Raw genomic sequence first — 21,417 nt, 5'->3', positions numbered from 1 at the left:
TTTGTGAACATATATTTGTGTAACCTGAGTGTCTACTGACCCACAAAATGTGAAATAAAATCCATCCAGTCCTTTGTTTGTGGTCTGCATAAATCTTACAACACAGAGAAAAATGCTCTGTTTCAAATGTGCTCTCCTTGTGATGTCACAGTGGGATTCTGGTAAAAAAAACAAACCCTCCCCTCCCCTGGTATCTCCACCCATGGACTCCACCTCCAGCCTAGAACAAAACTTTTACACAGGTCTGCCATTTTTGTTCTCTCTACAGAGGAGTGATGTCTACGGGGAAAACTCAGGGGGGGCTTCATTGCATTTAAAGAGACACACACACCAAAACGGAGCGTTCTGAGAGAGCTGGTTTATACAGGGTCACAAACCTCCACTGGTCCTTGATTCATGTTATATTTTGACCAAAGCACAGCACAGATGTTTCATTTAGACCACAGGGGGACTGTTTGAAAATGTTGGAAAAGGGGGATAATATGTCCTCTTTAAAACCTTACCTTATATCCTTACTTTAACTCCAATCATTACAATATAGTATAACACTATACAGGATAGCATGCAGTGGAAACTGATGGTCTCTCTCTAGCCCTTATCAGATTGCTTTTTTGCCTATGTGCCATAACTAAGCTCAGCCGTCATCACCTCTTTTACGTTCATATTGGTTCCACAACTGCGTGATATTGGTGTCCCAGTCTGTGAATTCACATTCTGTTCTGGCATTGCTGAAACAGTTTGAAGCAATATTACAATGGCACCAAACCAAGAGCTAAAACCACTCAGCTTATTTGTATGATGAATGAATGCACACTTTAATCTTTTCTTTATATTCTGAACATGTTTGTTTTTCGATGATATATGGGGACATTTAAGTGAATGTCTCTTTATGATTTGATGACATGTTCCCAGCCTGGCTGTAGAGACGTGAGATGCTGTTTTACTCACTCTGGAGACGAGTCTGGGGTCAGACTGGACATGTCCTCCTGGGTGGGAACTGTGGGGACAGAGGTTTACAGAAGTTACAGAGTCATGAAGAAGAGGGATTAGATTTGTTTCTCCCCAAATGTCAATGCCTCCCTGGCTCTTCTAATCCCTTGCTGTAATTAAATGTTGTCTTGTTTTTCATCATGTTTTTGTTTTTGTGAAGCCAAAGACAATTTCCCACATTGTGTACAAATAAAGTTCTAAACTATTCTACAGTTCCTCTATCATGGAGGAGATTATCCGGTGTCTGCTCGGTTTGTCCTGAGGGGCTTCATGACTCTATCAAAGCAGGAAAACTACTTAAATTGAGGCAGAGAAATGGTGAATTTTCCGCTGCCTGTAATGAGATCGTAATCTGGCGTATGATATGACCAGAGGCCGCACTTTCTCCTGATAAGTCTGCAGCAGGTGAAGCTTTGAACACAGCCGAGAGGAGAGAAGAGATGATTTGTGTTTGTGTTATTAAACACTCCCTGCAGAGTCGACTCGTCAGATAAGAACAGAGTAATATCATGAGGATCTGAATAAATCACATACAGAGGTCTCTATTATTAAAGACCCCCCCCCCCCCGGCCCCTCCCCCTACCTTGCATTTTCCTGCGGTGGAAGCGCGGCGAGCCCAAGAAGCTGTTCTTGATGGAGTTGAGGCGTGTCCTCCATGGCAACCCCCCGATGGAGGGGCTGGGTGGAGGTGTCGGGCTGGGGGTGCCGGCTGGGCTTTCCTTGGGCGTGTGAACCGGGGTGCCTTTGGGGGTGGGGAGAGGGCTCCCTCTGGGGGAGGGGTGGGGGGTCACCTGCGTGATGGGGACAGATTTGCCGTTGTGGTCAGGGTGGAGGTGGTGTCGGCGGCGGGGAGACATAGGAGGCACGGGGGAGAGAGGGATGGACAGTTTGGGGGGGACAGTAAGGGGAGGGTGGCGTCTCACCCGGGGGCTGTTGGTGATGCAGGGGGCCAGGGGGTTGTTAGGCGTGGAGGGCTCAGATTTGGGGGTGGAAGGTGTTTGGACAGTGTTGGGGAGGGGGTTGGATCTGGTGGTCTGGAGGGGTTTCTCGGACACTTTGGGCTTGGCGGGGAGGGTCTGCGTGCGGGGATGCATGAGGGGGGACCCCATCTTTGGCTGGTAGGAGTTGGGCGTGCGTGGCCCCACCCCGTTAAGGCGGACCTCAGCGGAGTGGGTGGGGCTACAGTTGGGGGACTGACACAGGTCTGGGGACTGGGGCGGGATGAAAAACCGCCTGTTGGGCTGCGATTGGTCATGCGGCGTTTGACATGACGGCAGAATCAGCCAATGTGAGAGCAGGACCACAGCCACAGGAGCAGCAAATTCCAATAAAGGATCAATCCATTAAAAAAACAGAGCGGGAAAGAAAAAGAGGCGTGGCAGATGGGTTGAGAGGTGGAGCAGGCAGGAAGTGGTGAGAGTGCAAGAAAGAAAGAAAAACAGAGCATGCCATTAGCACAGTGATTAGCCAATCAGGAGGCAGCAGTGGAGCATTCATGACGCAATAACAGTAGGGATGCACCGAGATCAAAACTCAACGACCAAAACAGTTTTTTATTTTACTGAGAAGAAATGACTGATGGAGAATATTCTGCATGTTTACACCTCACCTGTTTGAAGTTAAAACCAATATTTACAACACAACATGTCCAAAAACAGTCCAAAAGGAGGATAGTTTTGAGATACAAATCTTTCCTTTTCCCTTATTCGTCCTTTGTTTTCATATTTATGACATTAAAGTGTTCAAACAAACGATTAAGAATTAAAAGCCTCATTTCCACCGGGCGGCCCGGTTCAGTTCAGTTCAGTTCAGTTCAGTTCAGTTCAGTTCAGTTCAGTTCAGTTCAGTTCAGTTCAGTTCAGTTCAGTTCAGTTCAGTTCAGTACACATTTATTGGCACTTCCACTGTCAAAAGTTAGGAATGGTACCAAAATAACAGATCTATTCCGTCCTACTTTTTATCTACACTTCTGATAGGATGCCAAGCATACCGATCCGATCCTAAAGGGTGGAGCTAGAGCAAATTGATTGGTCGAAAAAACTGACACTTTCCATTCAACAGTGGAAATAAAGGAGAAAGACAAGACGCGGTATGTTGTTGTTCTTGGGCTTTCTATGCCTTCATTTAGAGAAAGGACAGTGGATAGAGTCAGAAACCAGGAGAGAGAGAGATAGGGAGGGAGAGAGAGAGAGAGAGAGAGAGAGAGAGAGAGAGGAATGACCTCCAACAGGGGCCACAGGTCGGATTTGAATCCACCCCAGAATAAATTAACATTGCGTCGCTTTTTAGAAAGTAGATCTCGGAGGTTCAGACCTCTGCTGGACGTCCTCCATTGTTGCTCTTTGTCTACTGAGTCTCGTTCTACTTCTTCTCCATCTAATTTATTGGCGGGCTACACTGTGTCGCCCTGCTATGATGTCATGCTATTACACTTAGTTTACCAAGTAAGAGTACGGCTGACAGAGTAAGCGAACTCAGGGTTAACTGTACTAAACTGTAGTGAACCAAACCGGACCGCTTGGTGGACACGAGGCTAAAGTGTAAATATCAGTAAGTCAGTGAACTGTCTCATTACCGCCTGTGTCAAAGAAAGTCTCTGAATGTTTTCCTAAAGTTTCATTTATTTACCTAAAATATTAAAAAACGTTTTTAAAGTTGTGTAGAAAAACAAACAAATCAGTGAAATCCAACAAACTGATAGAGAATCGTCAGCTACACATTCTGTAAAGTTTGTATATATAATTTCGGTCTGATTCTCCGATGCATCCCTAATTACCAGCAAGTGACCCAGCTCGAAAGCTAACGGCTTTTAGCTTCGCCGTCCGCCTCGGAAAGCAGCCTGAGTGCATGCAGAGTGCCGGTGCACGATGCTGTGGAATGAATGAGCAGATCACCGATCAGACAGTCCGAAATGTGCGAGTCCACAGCCGGGGCTCACTGAAGACTCAGAGGGTCTGAGAGGGGGGGGGGGGGCGGACTGTTCTCAGATCAGCGTTTAAAGCAAGCTGCTTTACGTGAAGTGGAGCTCTTATGACATACAATGGAGAGGGACCCTGTGTGTGTGTGTGTGTGTGCGTGTGTGTGTGTTTATGTGGCAGTAACACATTCTTTATCATTTTTTTAAACTCTGAGCCTCATGCATGAAACACTCATGGAAACAGATTTTGGATTCGACTCTTCGTCTGCTTCTATGCAAACTGTTAGAGCCAATTTTTAAAAGAGGGAGGAGGAGTTATCTTTTGTGTTGCATGTGCTGCATGCTTAACTGAACACAACGCTGACTGCTGATTGGTTGAAGCTCACAGCAGGCTGCCAGTGATGGCTTGATTGTTTAATTGGAAGCTCAGGAGCGACGGCAGCACGCTGGTCTTTGACTGTGCTGTACATTCAGTTTATTTGTAGTTTTATAGTTTTTTCTTGTGTTTGTATTGACAAATAAAACTTAAATAGGTCAAACGAGGAACCTGGATGGGGGGGGGGGGTCTTCTCACAGGATTTTAAACCTAGAATCTGATCCACAATTCAACGATTGAGAAGCATTTCTGAGATTAAAACCCCCACATGTGGCCAAACTTTTACCTCCTGATTACTAATCTGATGTTTTGGATCTCACATTTCCAATCTAGCGTGCGTCCTGATGCTCAGGGGGAATCTTTTCAAGGTGAAACAAGCGATTTAGGAATGAAACGTTTCTGCACTTTAGAGAATTTGATGACTCCAAACATTTGTAGAGAAAAGAAAGAAGTTAAAAATGTTCGTGCATGAGGCCAGGAGACAAAATCAAACAGAAGAACATTCTGACCTGTGAGGATTCAAACAATGACAGTCATGATAAAGTTAAACTTTAAACTGTGTGTCTTTGCAGAGAGAGAGAGAGAGAGAGCGAGAGAGAGAGAGAGAGCGGATGTCTGATGATGATGCACAGCGTGTGTCCTTGCTCAGGGTTAGCTGAAAAAGTGCAGAGAAGCTGCAGCGTGATTTGTTAAGTGAAGCTCTCTGTTTGTCACCGCAGCAGCACTTTTCATTCTCAAGAGTGATTCATGGACTCTTCGGCTAACCAGGTATGAAGTTTTTGTTCTGGACCTACAGTAAATCAGTTCTGTGTTTGGCCTTCGATGGATTCGCTCTCACTTCGTCTGAAACTGTGTGACGTCCAGAACAGCTCGACTTCACTCTGCTCACATCCGGGTCGGATCACGACTTCTTATGAGAGGACGAAGTGCAGCTCATACTTCAGCTTCTAAATCTGATTTATATTTCTTTAATAAAGTCATCTCACTGTGGCAGTCTGTCACATCATGATACAGAAGTCAGAGGAGAATCAGTCGGCAATATTCACAATTAACTAGCTGATTATTAGCATGCTAATTAGTAGCATACTGGCCACTTATTAGTACCTTATTCTACATGACTACAGTCTATTAGGGATTCCACACTGGCAGAAAAGCTCCTGATATTTACAGGAGGAGCTGTATGTGTGAATGTTTCTCTCTTCACCCGGAGTTTCTCCTCGAGCCTCCTCGTATTTATTCTGCAGAAAGTCAGAGTGAGCTGATGTGAGAACGCAGCAGGATATAATCAGGAGAATTCACCTGGAGCGAGTGGGAGGGGGTGGTGACGTTTATTCCCTGTGATCGCTGCACGACCATAGACTGTCTGCACGCCACCTCTACCATCTCCGTGCTCTAATCAACCTGCTGCTGCATGTTTCCTGTTCTCCAGGATGTTCTTCTCCACTCTTTAGTTCACATTGAGATTCTGTGAAAAACTACACGTAGCATTGATCGAGCATAACAAACAACAACATCGGGCTCAAACAACCTCATTCAGGCTGGACTGAACGTCACACAGACTCTGCTTGAAGTCCACGCTGGTGAGAGGCTACTGTGAGGGAGCGTAACAACAACCAGCAGTGGCCGGGTGCATTGTGGGAAACCAGGAGACACACTTACCCTGGGGCTGCTGAGAGGACTGGTGGACAGGTTGGAGGACGCTCCGCTGATCGACCGCGACCTGCACAAACACAAACGCACACACACACACAGTGAGATCATTACAAACCTAAACACGCACACTCTCACACACTGCACTACACAAACACACACAACAGGTACACACACAGTCCCAACACCTCGTCGTCGAGTAGTTACATTTGAAGGCTGCCCAAACTGCATCCGTTGAATACTGTATGTAATTCTCTGTTTCCCCTTGTAAAGCACGTCTCACTGCGTCGCTCAGCTAGGACACTCCGATAGGAAACAATAGAATCAGGCGGATTTTGTTGCTGACGCTCGCTCGCGCCGCGTGCTGTTTGGACTCGCTGTTCAGCTTAGTTTACATTTCTTCTTCCTGTTTGGATTCTCTTTAATCAGTGAGTTTTGAAGGACTTACAGTAAATCGAGTTCCGACAAAAAGAAAATCAGAAAAACAATGAAGCCATTAAAATGTTTAAATCTTGGACGTTACCATGTTTGATATTTTCAAAGGTTTCTTTTTTTTACTTTTTTTATGCCATTAATAGAGACAGAGCCGTGGATAGAAACTGGGGAGAGAGAGCGGGGAACGGCATGCGGGAAAGGAGCCACAGGTCGGATTTGAACCCGGGCCGCCACAGCCCCCACACACGCTAGACGCCCACCAACCACCAGGCCATCGCTGCCCCTTGATATTATTTTTGAGACATTCAAAGGCACCGTGGTGTCATAGCAGAGAGAGTCACTCCCATGATTCCCCGCCAGCCTCGACGTCATCTTTTGTTATTGCATTGATTGAGAGCCCCCTGGTGGAGGAATCTACAAACTGCAGGTTTAACTGACTGACTACATCCTGCTCCGTCACCCTCTGGGTATATTTCTGTGATATTTTACATCCAACAGTTTTTATTTTCTTCAGCCTGGGACTAATCGTGTCAGTTAGTGACTGAAGCTGTTAACGCTGGCAGCAGGTTAGCGGTGTGAACATCGCCGGCTGTTGCCCTTTTCACTGTTAGCTGTCGGCTTAGGTGTGGAAACACTCCGTCACACACACACACCGTGTTTCCTGTTTACATTAACTAACAACATCCTGCGTAACAGTGACACACACACACACACACACACACACACACACACACACACACACACACACACACACACACACACACACACACACACACACACACACACACACACACACACACACACACACACACACACACACAGCAAAATGCATTAGCACAGTTTTTCTTCTCTTCATGAGCTTTTCCATTTTTCATTTACGTGTCATTAACTTCTCATTTCTCCCTCCTTCTTCTTCTTCTTCTTCTTCTTCTTCTCCCTTTTGCCCAAATGGCATCTCTCTCCTCTTGACCGCCCCTCACACACACATCTACACACAGACACACACACTCATTTTCAAACACACACTCTTTTTTTGCCTGAAGCCCGTTCAGGCCCGGTGATGTCTTTGGAAGATGTTGGGATTTAATTGCCCAGAGACAATTTGGCTTTGTTGGAAGGGAGAAATGAAAACAGTAAATCACAATTAAACATCCTTGAACTGACACTCACACACACACACACACTCACACACTCAAACACACACAGGAGCGATGACATCACTGGCGTTCAATTACATTCAGCAGCTGTGTTGTTGTCGTTTAAAGAGCTGTTATACAATTTTAATGTTGAACCCATTAAAGTGCTCACATGTAATTGCAGCAATTTAGTTCCTGCATTTATTATTTTCATGATAATGATTATTGATTGTTCTGTGATACATTATGAGGCGGGTTGTAAAAGTGTCATTTGTGTTTCTCTCTAAATGATTGTAAAAAAAAAAGACAAGTGGGAATAATCCTGTCTGTGCTGCTACTGTTCATGTTTAAACAAATACATTTCAAAGCAGCGTTAAAGGCCTTGGCCTTTTGTCTTTCATGTTCCTTTCATTAGTCATCCAACATTTCCAAATGTTTTGGATTGGAGCCTTTCCTCTTCTAATGTGTAAATTATGTTTAAATAAAGACAGAGTTTAAAGGTCACATATTCACCATGTTCCTCTAACTCTAATATGTGTCCCTAGTCTGTCTAAAAAACCCCCCAATGATGAGAAAAGTCCATCCTCTCCGTCTTTTGCCTGCTACACTTTTCAGAAAACAGGCCGTATGGAGATTTCCCTTCATGACATCACAAAGGGCATTAGCCCCTCCCCCAGGTAGGTGACACTCCCACAGCTAGGTGTTTGTTCTGCCCTCTGAGTCTGCCTTCTCACCGTAAACAATAGGACATGGAGCGAGAAAGCCAGAGACACCCAAGCCCTTCCAGAGAGGGGGCGTGGTCATACACAGCTCATTTACATATTTAAAGGTACAGACACAGAAACAGCCTGTTCTGAGCAGGGCTGAAATAGAGGGGTTTATAGGCATGATCAAATACAGGATCAGAGTGGATTTAGAACAAGAAACTTCACACACATGTTTTGAGGAGAATTATTTGAGACTTATTTAAACTTAAGAGGAGGAGAATATGTGACCTTTAAAATGTTGCATTGAACACGAAGACTTTGAAGTATCAGCTCAGTCTTTAACATCGTTAGCATTCCTTCTTGCTCCATTGATAAAAACTAGTGGAGAACGGGAGTCTACAATGCCTCTGTGACTCGCTCAGTTTGTATCTGATCAGTCTATTCGCTGTCTTTCTTTTGGCTTATCACGCGTACATTCTGTGTCTGCTGTGTTAACTAATATTGAGAGAGTGCTGAGGAAATGTTTGAGCACACAGCGATGCTCCATTAGCGGCGGTGAGGAGCCTCTCCACGGTGTCACACTTTGAGAGAGGAGCTTCTATTAGCACGCAGCTCATTAACTGTGACACTGTTCAGGCCCACGTTGAGGAAACAGGCGCCGGCTCGTCTTTGAAATCTGAAAATTAATTCGCAGTTCATCGCCGGTGATGTGTGCGAGAGAGGGAGCAACAACCTTCATTTTATGGATCTCCGCAATTAGATGATGAGAGAGATAAAGGGGTGTTCAGAGGGAGGGGAAGCCTCGTTCTCATCTCCTGTTTGTGCTCCATCTGCATTCCTGCTCATTAATCTTTGCTAATCTCCTCCCAGGCTGAGAAAAACATCGACAAACTGTTTCATCAACGCAAGGTCAGACACACAGGGAGGCCTGAGGCGTGGAGAAAATGACCCCTTAACGGACAAACACCGACAGATACCAACCCACACACAAACACAAACACACACTGACAATGAGGAGGGAAGATGAGTGGAGGGAGAGGAGGGGGAGGCGGAAACAGAAAAGTTGACCTAAAAACTCTCTCTGCCCTCGAGGGCCGAGAGGAGACTGTGCTATTTTTCAGATTCACAGGGAGGAGGATGTTCTGTTTCTCCTCTGGAATCAAATACATCAAGACTTTAGTTAATTTTTTTTTTTTTACCAACAATGCTGTTTAACTCACGCTTTAATGTCCTTTAAAGCTGTTAATCACAGACACACTGAAAGCTCAAACCACTTCAATGTGGATGCTTGTTAAAGCGACTAAGGTAAGATATTGCAATCAGAAGAAATCAGAAGCGGAAATGTTCTGCTATCTACTTTTTTGGCCTTTTCTTATATTTTAGGATCTGAAAAAGTACAACAAAAACTTGCTGATTTGCTCCCTATGAGGTTTCAGCTAGACGCCACAAAACAGGCTGTAATGGCTGCAACATAAACCTCAGAGGGAATTTACCCGATCTGTGTCTGTCCAATAAAAGTTCTTATTTTTCCCCCCGACAGGCTCAGATTGTTATTTTAAGTGTCTGACAATGTTACAGATATTAAACCATGATGCTACTTTTGAATCTTAGCCCTGACATCTCTCTCTTCAAAGCCTCCAGACTCCATTAACATGAACAGACATTTTACCTTGCAGAACATTAAGGTTTCTTGTCTGCACCATAAACTGTATAAAACAGGGGTCTGCAACCTTTCTTCATCTGAGAGCTACTTTGAAAAAATTAAAGTGGCCAAGAGCTACTGGCATCAAATCGCTTGCATTTATTTACACAGCACACATCAGCTGAATTAATGAATGTGTGAAATTGCAATAAGCCAATGCTTATCAATAATCTTAAATTCACATCAAGGTCCAAGATAAAAACATGAATATTTTACACTTCTTATTGCTCCAGAGCTACGTGTTGGAGACCCCTGGTATAAAACATGGACGTAGTCTCAGTGACGTCCTCCTCTGGTTTCTGAAGAGAACTGAAACCGGACTTTTGATGGATTTAGTAACATGTGAAGAGGTGGAGCTGAGGCGAGCCGTTAACTGCACACAGATAAAACGAGTCCCTAATTATGATCGTTTCTCTTTGGCAGAATATAATTGAAACAGATGAGTTATAAATAGTTATATAGTTGAATTTCCCCTATGTTAAAATGTTAAGATATCTAAGAGTTAATAGAAAGAGAACTAGTTAGTGAATGTGTTACATTTAAAGTTTCACAGACATTTCATGACATGTGGAGAACTGAAAGTTGCAATGAACTGTGGGAAACTAGACTGAGGGATGGTAAAATAAAGAAGAAGAAGGGACAACATGGAAGTGACACGGCACACAAACGGAGGAGATACGGCGATCGGAACCGACCAATACCTTTCTTCCTTGCTGCAGTTAGCGTTTGTGATATCCAAGCTTTTACTGAAAACAGATTTGCTAAAAGGGGGCAGACAGAAAAAAACCGAGAGACAGACAGAGAGGCAGTCACATAAGGGGAATCCTAAAGAACAGCATGCAATGTTTAAAAAACAAGACAGAACTTATAACCAACTTAGCACTTTAACATGAACAAAGAAAACCAGCGTGGAACACGGAGAACTCAGAACATGCACAGACTGAGAGGTCAGAGGACGAACAGGAGGAGACACACGCTCATGGATCATGCTGAGTCAGCGGGACATTCAACACGCTCCCTCACTGTCAAGAGGAACTCTTTAACGCTCAGGTTTACGCCCACAGAGCGGCGGATCAAAGGCTCTGTTACTGTAAGACGCTGTGTGAAGCTGATCTACAGACTTTAAGAATACCGCTAGTTTAACTCAAGAAAGAAAGAAAGAAAGACGATGAACACAAGAGGTGGAATAAAAAGAAGAGAGCTTGTAAACAGTTGATAACTGGACTCATATCTGACAAACCGAGGGGGCGTCTAAGTCAAGTTGTTTGAGGTTCACAGCAGTGAAAATCAAAATACAGTCAAGAGAAGTATTTCCTTCAGAGGTCAGCTCTAACGGCCTCAGACGGCTCAGATAAACAACGTGTTTACTTGTTGACAGAAACAACAATCAGCAGATTCTGTAGGTCATCCACTGTGACTGACTTAAAGACTTAAAGAGACACAAAAGGCCGAGTGGAGACTTTAAAGAAAACAAGAAGAGTTAGAGGTGCAGAGAATAACGGCCCGGGGAAAGCATGCAGCTTGCACTGTGTGTCTTTGTTTCAACGTGCTCTGGCAATAAGGAGAACAATCATGTTCAGGCAAGGAATATGCACAATACATACAACACCCTGAGAACCTTTTTTAGCAAGACTAAGGCCCCGTGTCCACCTAGCATTGTATCAACCTTCTTCAATGAGGAGAGAGCGTTTGCATCAGCATGCGGCGCCCAACGTCTTTTCTTTCCCCCGATGCATCAGTGCACCCCTAATTTTTTGAACTCCCTTTTCAGACATCAGGAATGTGTGCGGTGAGTTGAGAAAACTAACCTTGAGAGTATGGAAGATGCACTCTGTTCACACCTTTGACTTATGATTGGGAGAAATGGCGAAACACTTTACGCCTGGAGGAAGATGATCTTATAATGAAGACAGAGGAAGTGTGTTTGATGAGATCTGGGACTGATGTTTTTAACAGTGAGGACTCATTTTGTATTTCTTATAAACCACTGTGCAGCATACAGCCGTCCCTGGTTTGAACATGGTTTTCGTTCATGTTCCTTTTAATGAGAAACGGCTCTGTGTCCGGTCTAAGTTTGCCTGTGGCCTTGTTATCAAAGATCAAGGACACGTTTTGTCTTCTTTTTTGGGATATTGGGTTGAAGAGGGGAATGATGTCATTATATGGGCGGCAGTAGCTCAGTCTGTAGGGACTTGGGTTGGGAATCGGACGGTCGCTGGTTCAAGTCCCGGCACAGACCAAGTCTGGAAATTGGCCTCGTAGCTGGAGAGGACTTCCTGAGCACTGCTGAGGTGCCCTTGAGCTTCTTGACCCCCCTTAACCCCCCACACCAGCTCAGGAACGCCCACTGTGGGCAGCCCCCTCACTCTGAAACCTCTCCATTAGTGCATGTCCATAGAATCCTGTTTGTGTGTGTATTTCAGCCTATGTTTGTGTAGCATGTTAACTAGACAGAGTGTAAAAACTAATTTCCCCTCGCAGGATCAATAAAGTATACATTATTATCTACAGTATGCTCTAAAAACTAAAAACATGAGGACTCTCATATTGTCCATGCTCTTCCAACTATCAGCAGCAGCTTGATGCACCACCGTGCAGAATCACTCCGGCCTCACAGCTTCTTAAATTAGGATGCTTCTTAGTCCTCTTTGACTGCATGCTCCATGCACACTTCACACACACAACGCACAAACCCGACAGTCCTGTTCATGCACTTTTTATCACTTCTTTTGATTTCTCCAGCAGAGGTTAAGAGCGCACTGTTAGCCTCTGGCAGAGCGGCAGAGCAGGAGCTGAAGTCAGGACTTGTGTGATATATACTGAACATCTTTAGCCCACAGAGAGAGGACGATGTGATGTATTTAACCTCAGCTCTGTGAGGAGAGGAGGATTTACAGCTGAGGACGGACTCAGAGCGGAGCTGACGGCGCTCAGTCAGGTGAAGAATTGAACTGAGGTTGTGCTGAGGGCAAACAGAAGGAGTGTGGGACATCAATCTGAAGGAGAAGCTGCACCTCCTCCTCTCCCTCCTCTGAGATCAAATACATTTCAGACCAACACTGATAACACACATCATCAGAAACACTTTGGACAAAAGCAAATCTCCTCGGCTGACCTGCGCAGGTCTGTATTTCTCACCTCTGACCGTGCGTTGCCATGTCGATAGCTCGTCGTACAGGTACGGGAGACCCCCCCTCTGTGACGCTCAGCACCTCCATGGACTTCCTCTCCGGTCTTCTCTTACCGTGACGGCTCAGCATGGGCGAATCCACACGCTTCCTGGGAGGGTCTGCTGAGCGAGCAATAAAGGACAAATAGAAATTAACTAATCAGAACATCAAACTACAAAAGTTATGCAAAAACTCTGATTTCTTTTGTCTGTTGTGTTCGGCTAAATTGTCACCATTGTGTTGCTGACATAAACTTTAAAAAAAGATGACATGACAGCTCTGCAATATTAAAGACAAAGCAGTTAGAGCTCCCCCTACTGACTGGCGGCAGAACATGTCATACACTCCATCTCCTCCATTTTAAAGGCGCAATAAGTAACTCTGTCACCTAGTGTTTAAAATGGGTACTGCAGTCCAAATTCTAAACATTGTAGAGAGCTGTTCAAGTGCAAGTCAGTGTGCTGCCCTAAACACAAAGTTTAGCTGATTTTAGAAATGTAATTTGTTTTGCAGGTAATCTTTCTAACGCTGAATGACTTACTGACCTGATGGTTGAGAAAGTTCAAACAAACTGTGTGTAATCATGAGTTATCCATGAATATGTAATGCTCTAACCGTCTTAGTGTATTTTGTGGAGTTCAGTTCAAATTGCATACCGATCTCGTTGCGTGGCGGCAGGTTCTGGTCCTCGTGGCTCGGATATCTCTCTTTACGATCCAGCAGCAGGAAGTAGATCATCTTCTCCTGGTTGTCTCTGGAGAGAGAGGACGATGGGACAGTCGGTCATGAGCTGAGTGCACATCACTTTGTTTAAGAGCGGGAGCAGGTGAGATGCTCCATCATCAAATGACAAATTAAATAGCAAAATTCATCAAACTGACAACTTTTAACCCTTTCTCGTATTTTTCTCTGCCCCCATCGTCAGCTCTTTCCCCGTCCGCCCCTCTCAGGTTTTATCTCCTGTCGCCTCCCCCCCCGCTCCTCCCCCTAACTCACTCCTCAGACAGCAGGTCTTTGGTCAGTTTGTCCTTGTCTCTGAAGCAGCCCAGAGAGTGCATGCTCTCCAGGACGTCGGGGTCGATCTCCTCGGCTGTAGCCAGCATCCTGATGGCCACCTTCCTGGGGACGGGCTGCTCGGGCTCCGGCTCGTTCTTTCCCGCTCTGCAACAAAACACACAAAGCAAACCGACAAGCTAACACTGGCACTGAGATTTATCAGCACAAAGACTGAGATCGAACAGCTGGAAAGCGATGAAACTCCATTAACAGCTCACTCTCCTCTGAGAGGCTCACAACACACACATGAAAAACTATTTTTAATGATTGTACTATTATCCTACATATCTCTTTAATAATCTCACTTAATGTGGCCATGCTTTCAGAGGTTCAACACAGACAGAAACACTGTGTACTTACAGGTACCATGTATGCTTCTGGATCTGGTCCAACTGTAATAGAAAAAAAGAGGACAAGAACAATTTTAATGATTCGTCTTTCAGTGAAAGAATAGGAACAGTTATGTCTACATGTGAAGTCTGATGCTGTGCTCTCAGATGGAAACAGTGAGGTGTTGGTTGGGAAGATGAACTGCAGCAGCTCATAGTGTCATTTAATCAGCAACACTTCAACCAACTACAGCACAGTTATGTTTTCTCTGTAAATCGTCAAGAGCCTCTGTTGGGAATGTTTTTTCATCTGCAGGTGAGTTCAGGTCAGAGCTGTAAAAATGATAAATGAGCAGTGATGTCATGCAATGTGAAGGTGGTGATTGGCTGGTTAAGGCAACTTGACTGGCCCTCTTTACAAGCTGTAATCACTGAGCTGAAACATGAAGAAGATATGATTCACTCATGCAGCTGTTCTTTTAAAGTTCAAATAACTGCAGACAAAACTAAAAAAAAACAAGTAACAGCACATCATCTAAATGTAGCCTCTGTCCTTTCTCTTTTCTACGTTTCTATTCTGAGACCAAACTAATCCTTGGCAAGAGATGAAAAGATTTTATGCAGAGTGAAGAAGCTGAAGGGGCCAGTCACGGTGCAATTCTGCTTAATTTAGCCCGAGCAGTCCCTCAGGCAGCAGACTGTACAGATGCAAACAGAGCACGAGTCGACTCATGCAGGATCTGGGCTCGTTTCCGTTCTGCAGCAGGGCTGCTCCATCGGTCTGGAAGGTGAGGTGAGGTCAGTAACATGACTCACCGTGAGCCTCTTGCCGGCGTCCACTTCGATCATCCCGCGCAGAAGGTTCTGACAGTCCGGAGGGATGAAGTGGGGCATGTGGAAAACTCCCAGCTTCACCTTCTCCAGAAGATTCCTCAGGTTGTCGTCGTCGAAAGGCAGAGCGCCCTGAGAGAAGGAAACCTCAGAGTTAGTGTTTGTTTCGCTTTATTTACAGGGACATGTAACTGAATGTTTCCTGAGTTTTTAGGATATTCAAACAGTAAAAAACAGATTAAAGAGTCAAAATGAAAACAGAAAGAAGAACAATCATCTTCCAACAGAAAAGAGAAGTAAGTATGGGATAAAGGGGAAAGCGTTCTGGGGCCCACCGAGGTTAGAAAAAAAAAAAACATGGTCCATCTGAATTTGAGGCGACAATGACAACATTTTATTTAACACCTTCATACTCACCATGACGTCTTAAAGCAACAAAAAACACATTTTATTTATTGTTGCTTCAGTAAGATGTAACCTTTTTAAAAATGCAAACCTCCTCTTCTTAAAATGATTTGAGCGGGCCCAGTGAACTTCACTGTTTATCAGTTATATCGTAATGAGATTGGTCACTCCAGAAACCTGCACAAAGTCAGGACGCCAGAAGAGAAAGAAAAAGAAAAGGAGGGAGCTGGCTCGGGCGATTGACCCCAACAAGAACTTGTTAAACTTATTTCAGTCAGCTTTAAAGACTGATTGGAGGGCCTGATTCACACAATTGAGTAGGAGGTCATGGGAGTCATTAGGGCTCCATTTGGGAGCCATGAAAATCCAGATTTTATCCTGGACAGTCGGTGTTTAGAGATTTGAAACAGGTCAACAATGAAAACATCTGTCGGTCAGCAGATCACTGAGCACGCTGACATCGTTCTGTTGAGTCGGCCTGTCAGGTGTTCACTCAGAGATAATCTGGATTTGACAGAGAGGTAAGATATCAGTCGTCAGAGTCGGTGATGATGAAGCAGTTTGTGTTGCGGCCCGGTCGGCCTCAGCTCTGCAGCTGGTGAGCGCGCTCAGTGACGTGATGACTGATGCAGTTTCTCCTCTTTGGAGGCGAGTGCAGGACGGAGCCAGATGGCCGCTGACACTGCGTGTGTAATGAAAAGAAGACGAGCGGAGAGATCTATCTTCACATGATGACTGTGTTATGTGCTCCATCTTAATAAAGAGGAGGTGTGTGCTCGCTGTTCACCAACAAACTGGGGTTTAACTTCTTGGCTGACGTCTCGCCTGTCTCTGTCACGGTATGAAGTGCTGACATGAGAAGCTTTTGTTATGTGATCTGCATTTCATTTTAGTGTTTCTCACTCTGTGACTGATCACGTTAATAATGAATTCAAATCCCGTAAGGGAAATCTCTAAAGCAGAAAAGAAGCAGATTTTTGTGAAAACACAAATGAGCTGTGGTTTAAATGTTTGTCCTGAACGGTGTTCTCTGAGTTGTATCCCTCTTGAGAGGAAATGGTAGCTAGCATGATAAAAAGATCCTGATAATGATGATAGACTAGCTGCATGGTGGTACAGTGGTTAGCACTGTCTCCTCACAGCGAGGAGGTTCTTAGTTTGAATCCCGGTCTGACAGGAGCCTCTCTGTGTGGAGTCTGCATGTTCTTCTCGTGTGTGCCTGTGTGGGTTCTCTCTGGGTACTCCGGCTTCCTCCCACAGTCCAAAGACATGCTCGTGGGAGCCATTTTTAGGAGTTATGAGGTGTAAGAGAAGAATTGCTCTAGCAGGTTTCACCTTTGGGTTCAGATCATAGGTAGGAACTTTCAGGTGTCAGGTGCTGCTACGGTTCATTTCTTGCATATGAAATTGTATGAAGCTCACTGTGGGATGAGAAATAAATCTTCCACAAATGAAGATATTGGACTGTTTTATTTCACAAGATGTTCAGGAGTGAAGCTAAGACGAGTCAATAAAATCATTAGCCCGTCGACGTAGCCACTCAGTGGCTTTACGTTTAGGCTTAGCCGGTTAAACGCTGGCTATTATTATTAATGTTATTTAGCAGCCTATATATCCATATGTTGAGTCATACTGACGTTTGTAAAAATAGTCCGGTCCCCACGAGGTCTCGTGAACAAATCCGTCTCCTGACCCACGACGAGTTTGACACCCCGGCGTTAGATGAGAGAGGTGGTGAGTAAAGGGGCGGAGCTGTTTTTAAATGTTTTATTGGTACACAATGTGTTTCCAGCAGCCCATCTTCTATTCAGTCTCGCCTCGTGTTAAAAACAAAACAAAGACATCAGTACTTCAAGAGGCAGGTCGGTCCGTGAGGTCACAGCGTCCTCTCTTCACGGAGACGTAAGGGAAGCGTCTTTAAACGCACGTATCGGACAGTTTGACGCGACCTTCAGTTCTGTTAAAAAGTTTGCGTTCCACCTTCAATTCCCAGAGCAGGTGCTGCTGTTTTTTTTATTTTGTGTTGATTCATTTCAGTGACCTCAGAGAGTTCATTCAGCAGAAAGATTCGCCTCAGGAAAGAATCAACTTCTCTCTCCTCTGCAGCGCTGCAGCGAGTCAGAGGAGGCGAAGGCTTTTCACTCCTCAGCTATTTTTTAATTAAAAGACGGACAAAAACAGTTTCAGGGGAAACGTTTAAACAGAAACAGTCCATTATCAGGAAACTTTCACCACTTTAAATGTTTAACTTTTGACTTTCCTGAATAAAAACAGGATAACGTCATGTGTCGACGGACGGCGTTTCCTCCGCTAGCAGCGCCCCTTTTTCAACACAATACACAATACCCAGTGCTGGTAGCGTTCAGCGTCCTGAGCGCTTTAACGCCCTCACAGCGCTCTCTGTTTAAAATAGTTCACCTCTTGAATACAACAACGCTCGTCAATGCCACTTCTCCCTCATCGACAAATCAGAATCAAGACGGGGCGTGACTTCTAACATCAGGCGTTGTCAACAACAATGGCGGAGGAGACGCTAATCTGCCTCGTCTTTTGGAGGGAACGTAGAGCTGCTGCTGATGTCAGGACACGACTTCCGTTAGGTGTCATTTAGAAAGCTCCGTGTGTTTAATCTTTGATTAAATTCAAGAAAATATGAAGACGATGTAAAGATATTATTGAGGGAAGCAGGAGTTAAGGTTCGTAACCTATAGCAACAGTGAGCGCTGGTGAGAAGCGCTCTAAAACAGAGGTTGTGGGCGCCGCCAGCGCAAAAAAAAGCTGTCCTTTTAAATTAAGGATTTAAAGAATGGGGAAAACAAAACATAAACAGGACGTGGAAAAAAGGCCGCACACTCCGAGTATTTGAGAGAAGAAATGTTTTTCAGAGTTTTAAGGGTTCAGTGTTGTTCACATGTTATTGATGTTTACGTTCTGCTCGTATGTGAAGTCTGTTTTAGTGTGTCCATAAACTTTTGGTTATAAAGTCGATTCATAGGCGTTGTCTCCGTGCAGCAGCAGCTGTCACTCACCACTAAAAGTGCAAACAGGATGACTCCACAGCTCCATGCATCTGCTTTCCTCCCGTCGTACTTCTCCCCCTGGAACACAGACAGAAATAAAAAATGAGAATCACATCATAAACTCCAGAAAAAGTGGCGGCAACATTCACACATTCGCACAACTGCAAATCACGCTGACTGCTCGGAGCTCTGGCACCAGACGTAATGGAAAAATCCTCCCGCATATGGATATTCCTGCAGTGTAGCATCAGCAATCTGCAGACTGCAGTGCAGGAGTTATCTCGGGATGAAGAGGTAGAATTTTCTTCTTCTTACTCCCTAATCTACCGCATGACAACTGGTCCACAGAGTGACATATGTACAGGGTAATATAACACATATATATATATATATATATATATATATATATATATTATTATTATTATTATCATTATTATATCGCGAAGGTGCATACAAATAAATAGTAGACATTTGCATAATTACGGCCCTGTTCTGTTCATGACATACACCCATATATCTAGCCTGTTCCTACATTTGTTTTGAGCTTTTGCAACTCTGAGGATACAAGATAAATAAGTCCAAATCTCAAGGAAACGACCAAAATGCATGGATGCATGTCCGCTTAGGGCTTCTATCATTTGGCCATGAAACTGGCAGTCAGTGCAGACCAGCTCTCTTTGTAAAGTCTGATATGATTTGATGCAATATTGATGAAAACAAGTTGATTACTTGATTGAAAAAGAGGAAATAAGCCACACATTTAGGAACAGGAATGAGAGGAAACATGGACAGATTTCTGAAAGAATCCTTCTTTTAAGTGAAGTGTATTTCATCCCTGTGGAGGATGGAGGACCGAAAGGCGAATGTGAGTGAGTGCAGGGAGGATGTAGGAGTGATGTAAGAGCCATTCAGTGCTCAGAGCTGCTTTTACTGTATGAAAGGCAGAAACCCGGAGAGCCGGAGTGAGAGAGCACTTACCCTGATAACCTCTGGGCAGGCGTAGTGCGGAGATCTGTAAGAGAGGCAAAGAGGCGGTTATGGACTCACACAAGTCTGCACACAACACTACACACACACTGGGAGGAAAACACAGCCGGCAGCCTCAACAGAGGGGTGCGTGACCAGGTGAATCTGAGGGCAACTTTCTCTCACAAAGCCATCTAAAGGAACTCAAACCACTTTACCCCCCCCTTTAAAAAAACATTTTACAAAAACTTTTACAGCCTGATTTGGATTATTTTCCTGTTAGCTAAGTGAGCATTACATAACGTGAAAAGGCCTCGATCCAAATTCATGTTCTGATGGCTCATCCTGTTGAATAACGTACGGCAACATCCAGCACAGATTCCCAAGGCTCTTAATTTAAAGGTTACTGCTTCAGAAAGGAGTAAACATAACATAAAGACATCTTACAACTGGAGCACAAACATCACTTCCTTGTGTTGTTAGCTAGTTTTATTTTCAAACTTTTATGTAATAGTTAGTTTGTGTTTGAAAGCTGCTGACTGAATACATTTTAAAGCTATTTGTTCTATTCTTTTTGAGGCTAAAATACGTATTTATATGGCACACATTTGAAAAAATGTTTGTTCTGTATTTTTACCACTGCCAAATGGGGTTCCACAAGGTTCAGTACTGGGTCCTGTCTTGTTCACGTTTCATATTTTACTTTGCTGAATTAACGTGTTTGTTAACAGATTGACGGTTAACGCAGCTACATTTTTGATAAACTGTGCCCACCTCTGATATGTACACAACATGAGTGCAAGACTAAACACATGCTATCAAGAGTAGGGGAGGATAGAAAAACACTGGCTGTGCACTCTGGAGCGCTTTGATGAAGCTCTTGTGCTCTTAAAACAAAAGCGCTGAACGTGCGTCTTGTCTCTATGACAACGGCAGCTGTATGACTGACACTGCTCCGTTGCTTTTTACTGCATGTTTTATATTATATTTATAAAAGGATGATGTCGGTACAGGACAGGATGCGAAGTAGACAAAACTACGGGGACTATAATCGCATTGTCCAGTATGGCTGGTTGAAAGGAGCGCCAGTGACGTTCTGAAAAGCTGAAATACTTTCAACTAGAAGAGCTCGGAGCGGCTGAAAACAGAAGGCAGAGCGCTCTGAAAAAAAGATTCTGGGTGCTGTGCCTTTTCTCCGGGCGGCCGTCTGTTGCTGCAAACGCTCTCTCTCCTCATCGGGAACAATGAAAAAAAGAAGATCGCACTCAAAAAAAAGAGAGGTGGACAAAGATCCTGAGGCTTGTCACCAAGTTAGGACAAAACAAACAAACAGATAGTTAAATATTAAAAATAAATAAAGGTTGAACGATCATGTAAAAAATATATATACAGGTGAAAGCAGTGTGAGTTCATGGCAGGAGCTACAGTCATAAAGTTCACTAAAGCATGTGATTCCTTTCTTCTCAACATATCAGTAAGAGAGAGCAGAATTTCCCGCTCTGTGTGCTCGGCGTCTCTCTCTGAATAATCGATTTACGACAAACAACGCAGTCAAAGCACTCTGCTCTTCATCTGTGTGAATTAATCCAAACAAATGGAGCACAGAGAACGACTCTGCTAACAGGGATTCATACAAACTCTGTCATACACACACACACAGCGTAGAGTAAACACACACTCCATCACTGCCTGCATCATACTTAACTATGCTAATGTATGTACAAGCA

The 21,417-nt window shown here is 44.3% G+C and overlaps 1 protein-coding gene across 9 annotated transcripts in view; it reads right to left on the bottom strand.

Moving 5' to 3' along the window:
- Nucleotides 1-21,417, bottom strand: part of LOC109996750 (serine/threonine-protein kinase BRSK2) — a 116,173-nt gene that overhangs the window by 12,614 nt on the left and 82,142 nt on the right. For 2 of the 9 annotated variants that reach the window (XM_065952575.1, XM_029280617.2), the window contains exons 6-16: nt 19,703-19,736; nt 18,734-18,802; nt 15,285-15,431; nt 14,500-14,531; nt 14,080-14,244; nt 13,740-13,837; nt 13,052-13,205; nt 10,615-10,674; nt 5,943-6,003; nt 1,574-2,231; nt 949-997 (exon numbers count right to left, since the gene is read on the bottom strand). In XM_065952575.1, the coding sequence (XP_065808647.1) occupies nt 949-997; nt 1,574-2,231; nt 5,943-6,003; nt 10,615-10,674; nt 13,052-13,205; nt 13,740-13,837; nt 14,080-14,244; nt 14,500-14,531; nt 15,285-15,431; nt 18,734-18,802; nt 19,703-19,736 (1,527 nt within the window). The remainder of the gene's footprint in view (nt 1-948; nt 998-1,573; nt 2,232-5,942; nt 6,004-10,614; nt 10,675-13,051; nt 13,206-13,739; nt 13,838-14,079; nt 14,245-14,499; nt 14,532-15,284; nt 15,432-18,733; nt 18,803-19,702; nt 19,737-21,417) is intronic. The other 7 variants (XM_065952577.1, XM_065952581.1, XM_065952580.1 and 4 more) reach the window with 5 other exon arrangements.

The sequence above is a fragment of the Labrus bergylta genome, chromosome 3 (assembly GCF_963930695.1).
Source record: "Labrus bergylta chromosome 3, fLabBer1.1, whole genome shotgun sequence".
Lineage (NCBI taxonomy): Eukaryota > Metazoa > Chordata > Actinopteri > Labriformes > Labridae > Labrus > Labrus bergylta.
The sequence above is the reverse complement of the archived record's forward strand: the minus strand, read 5'-3'. Positions and strand labels throughout refer to the sequence as shown.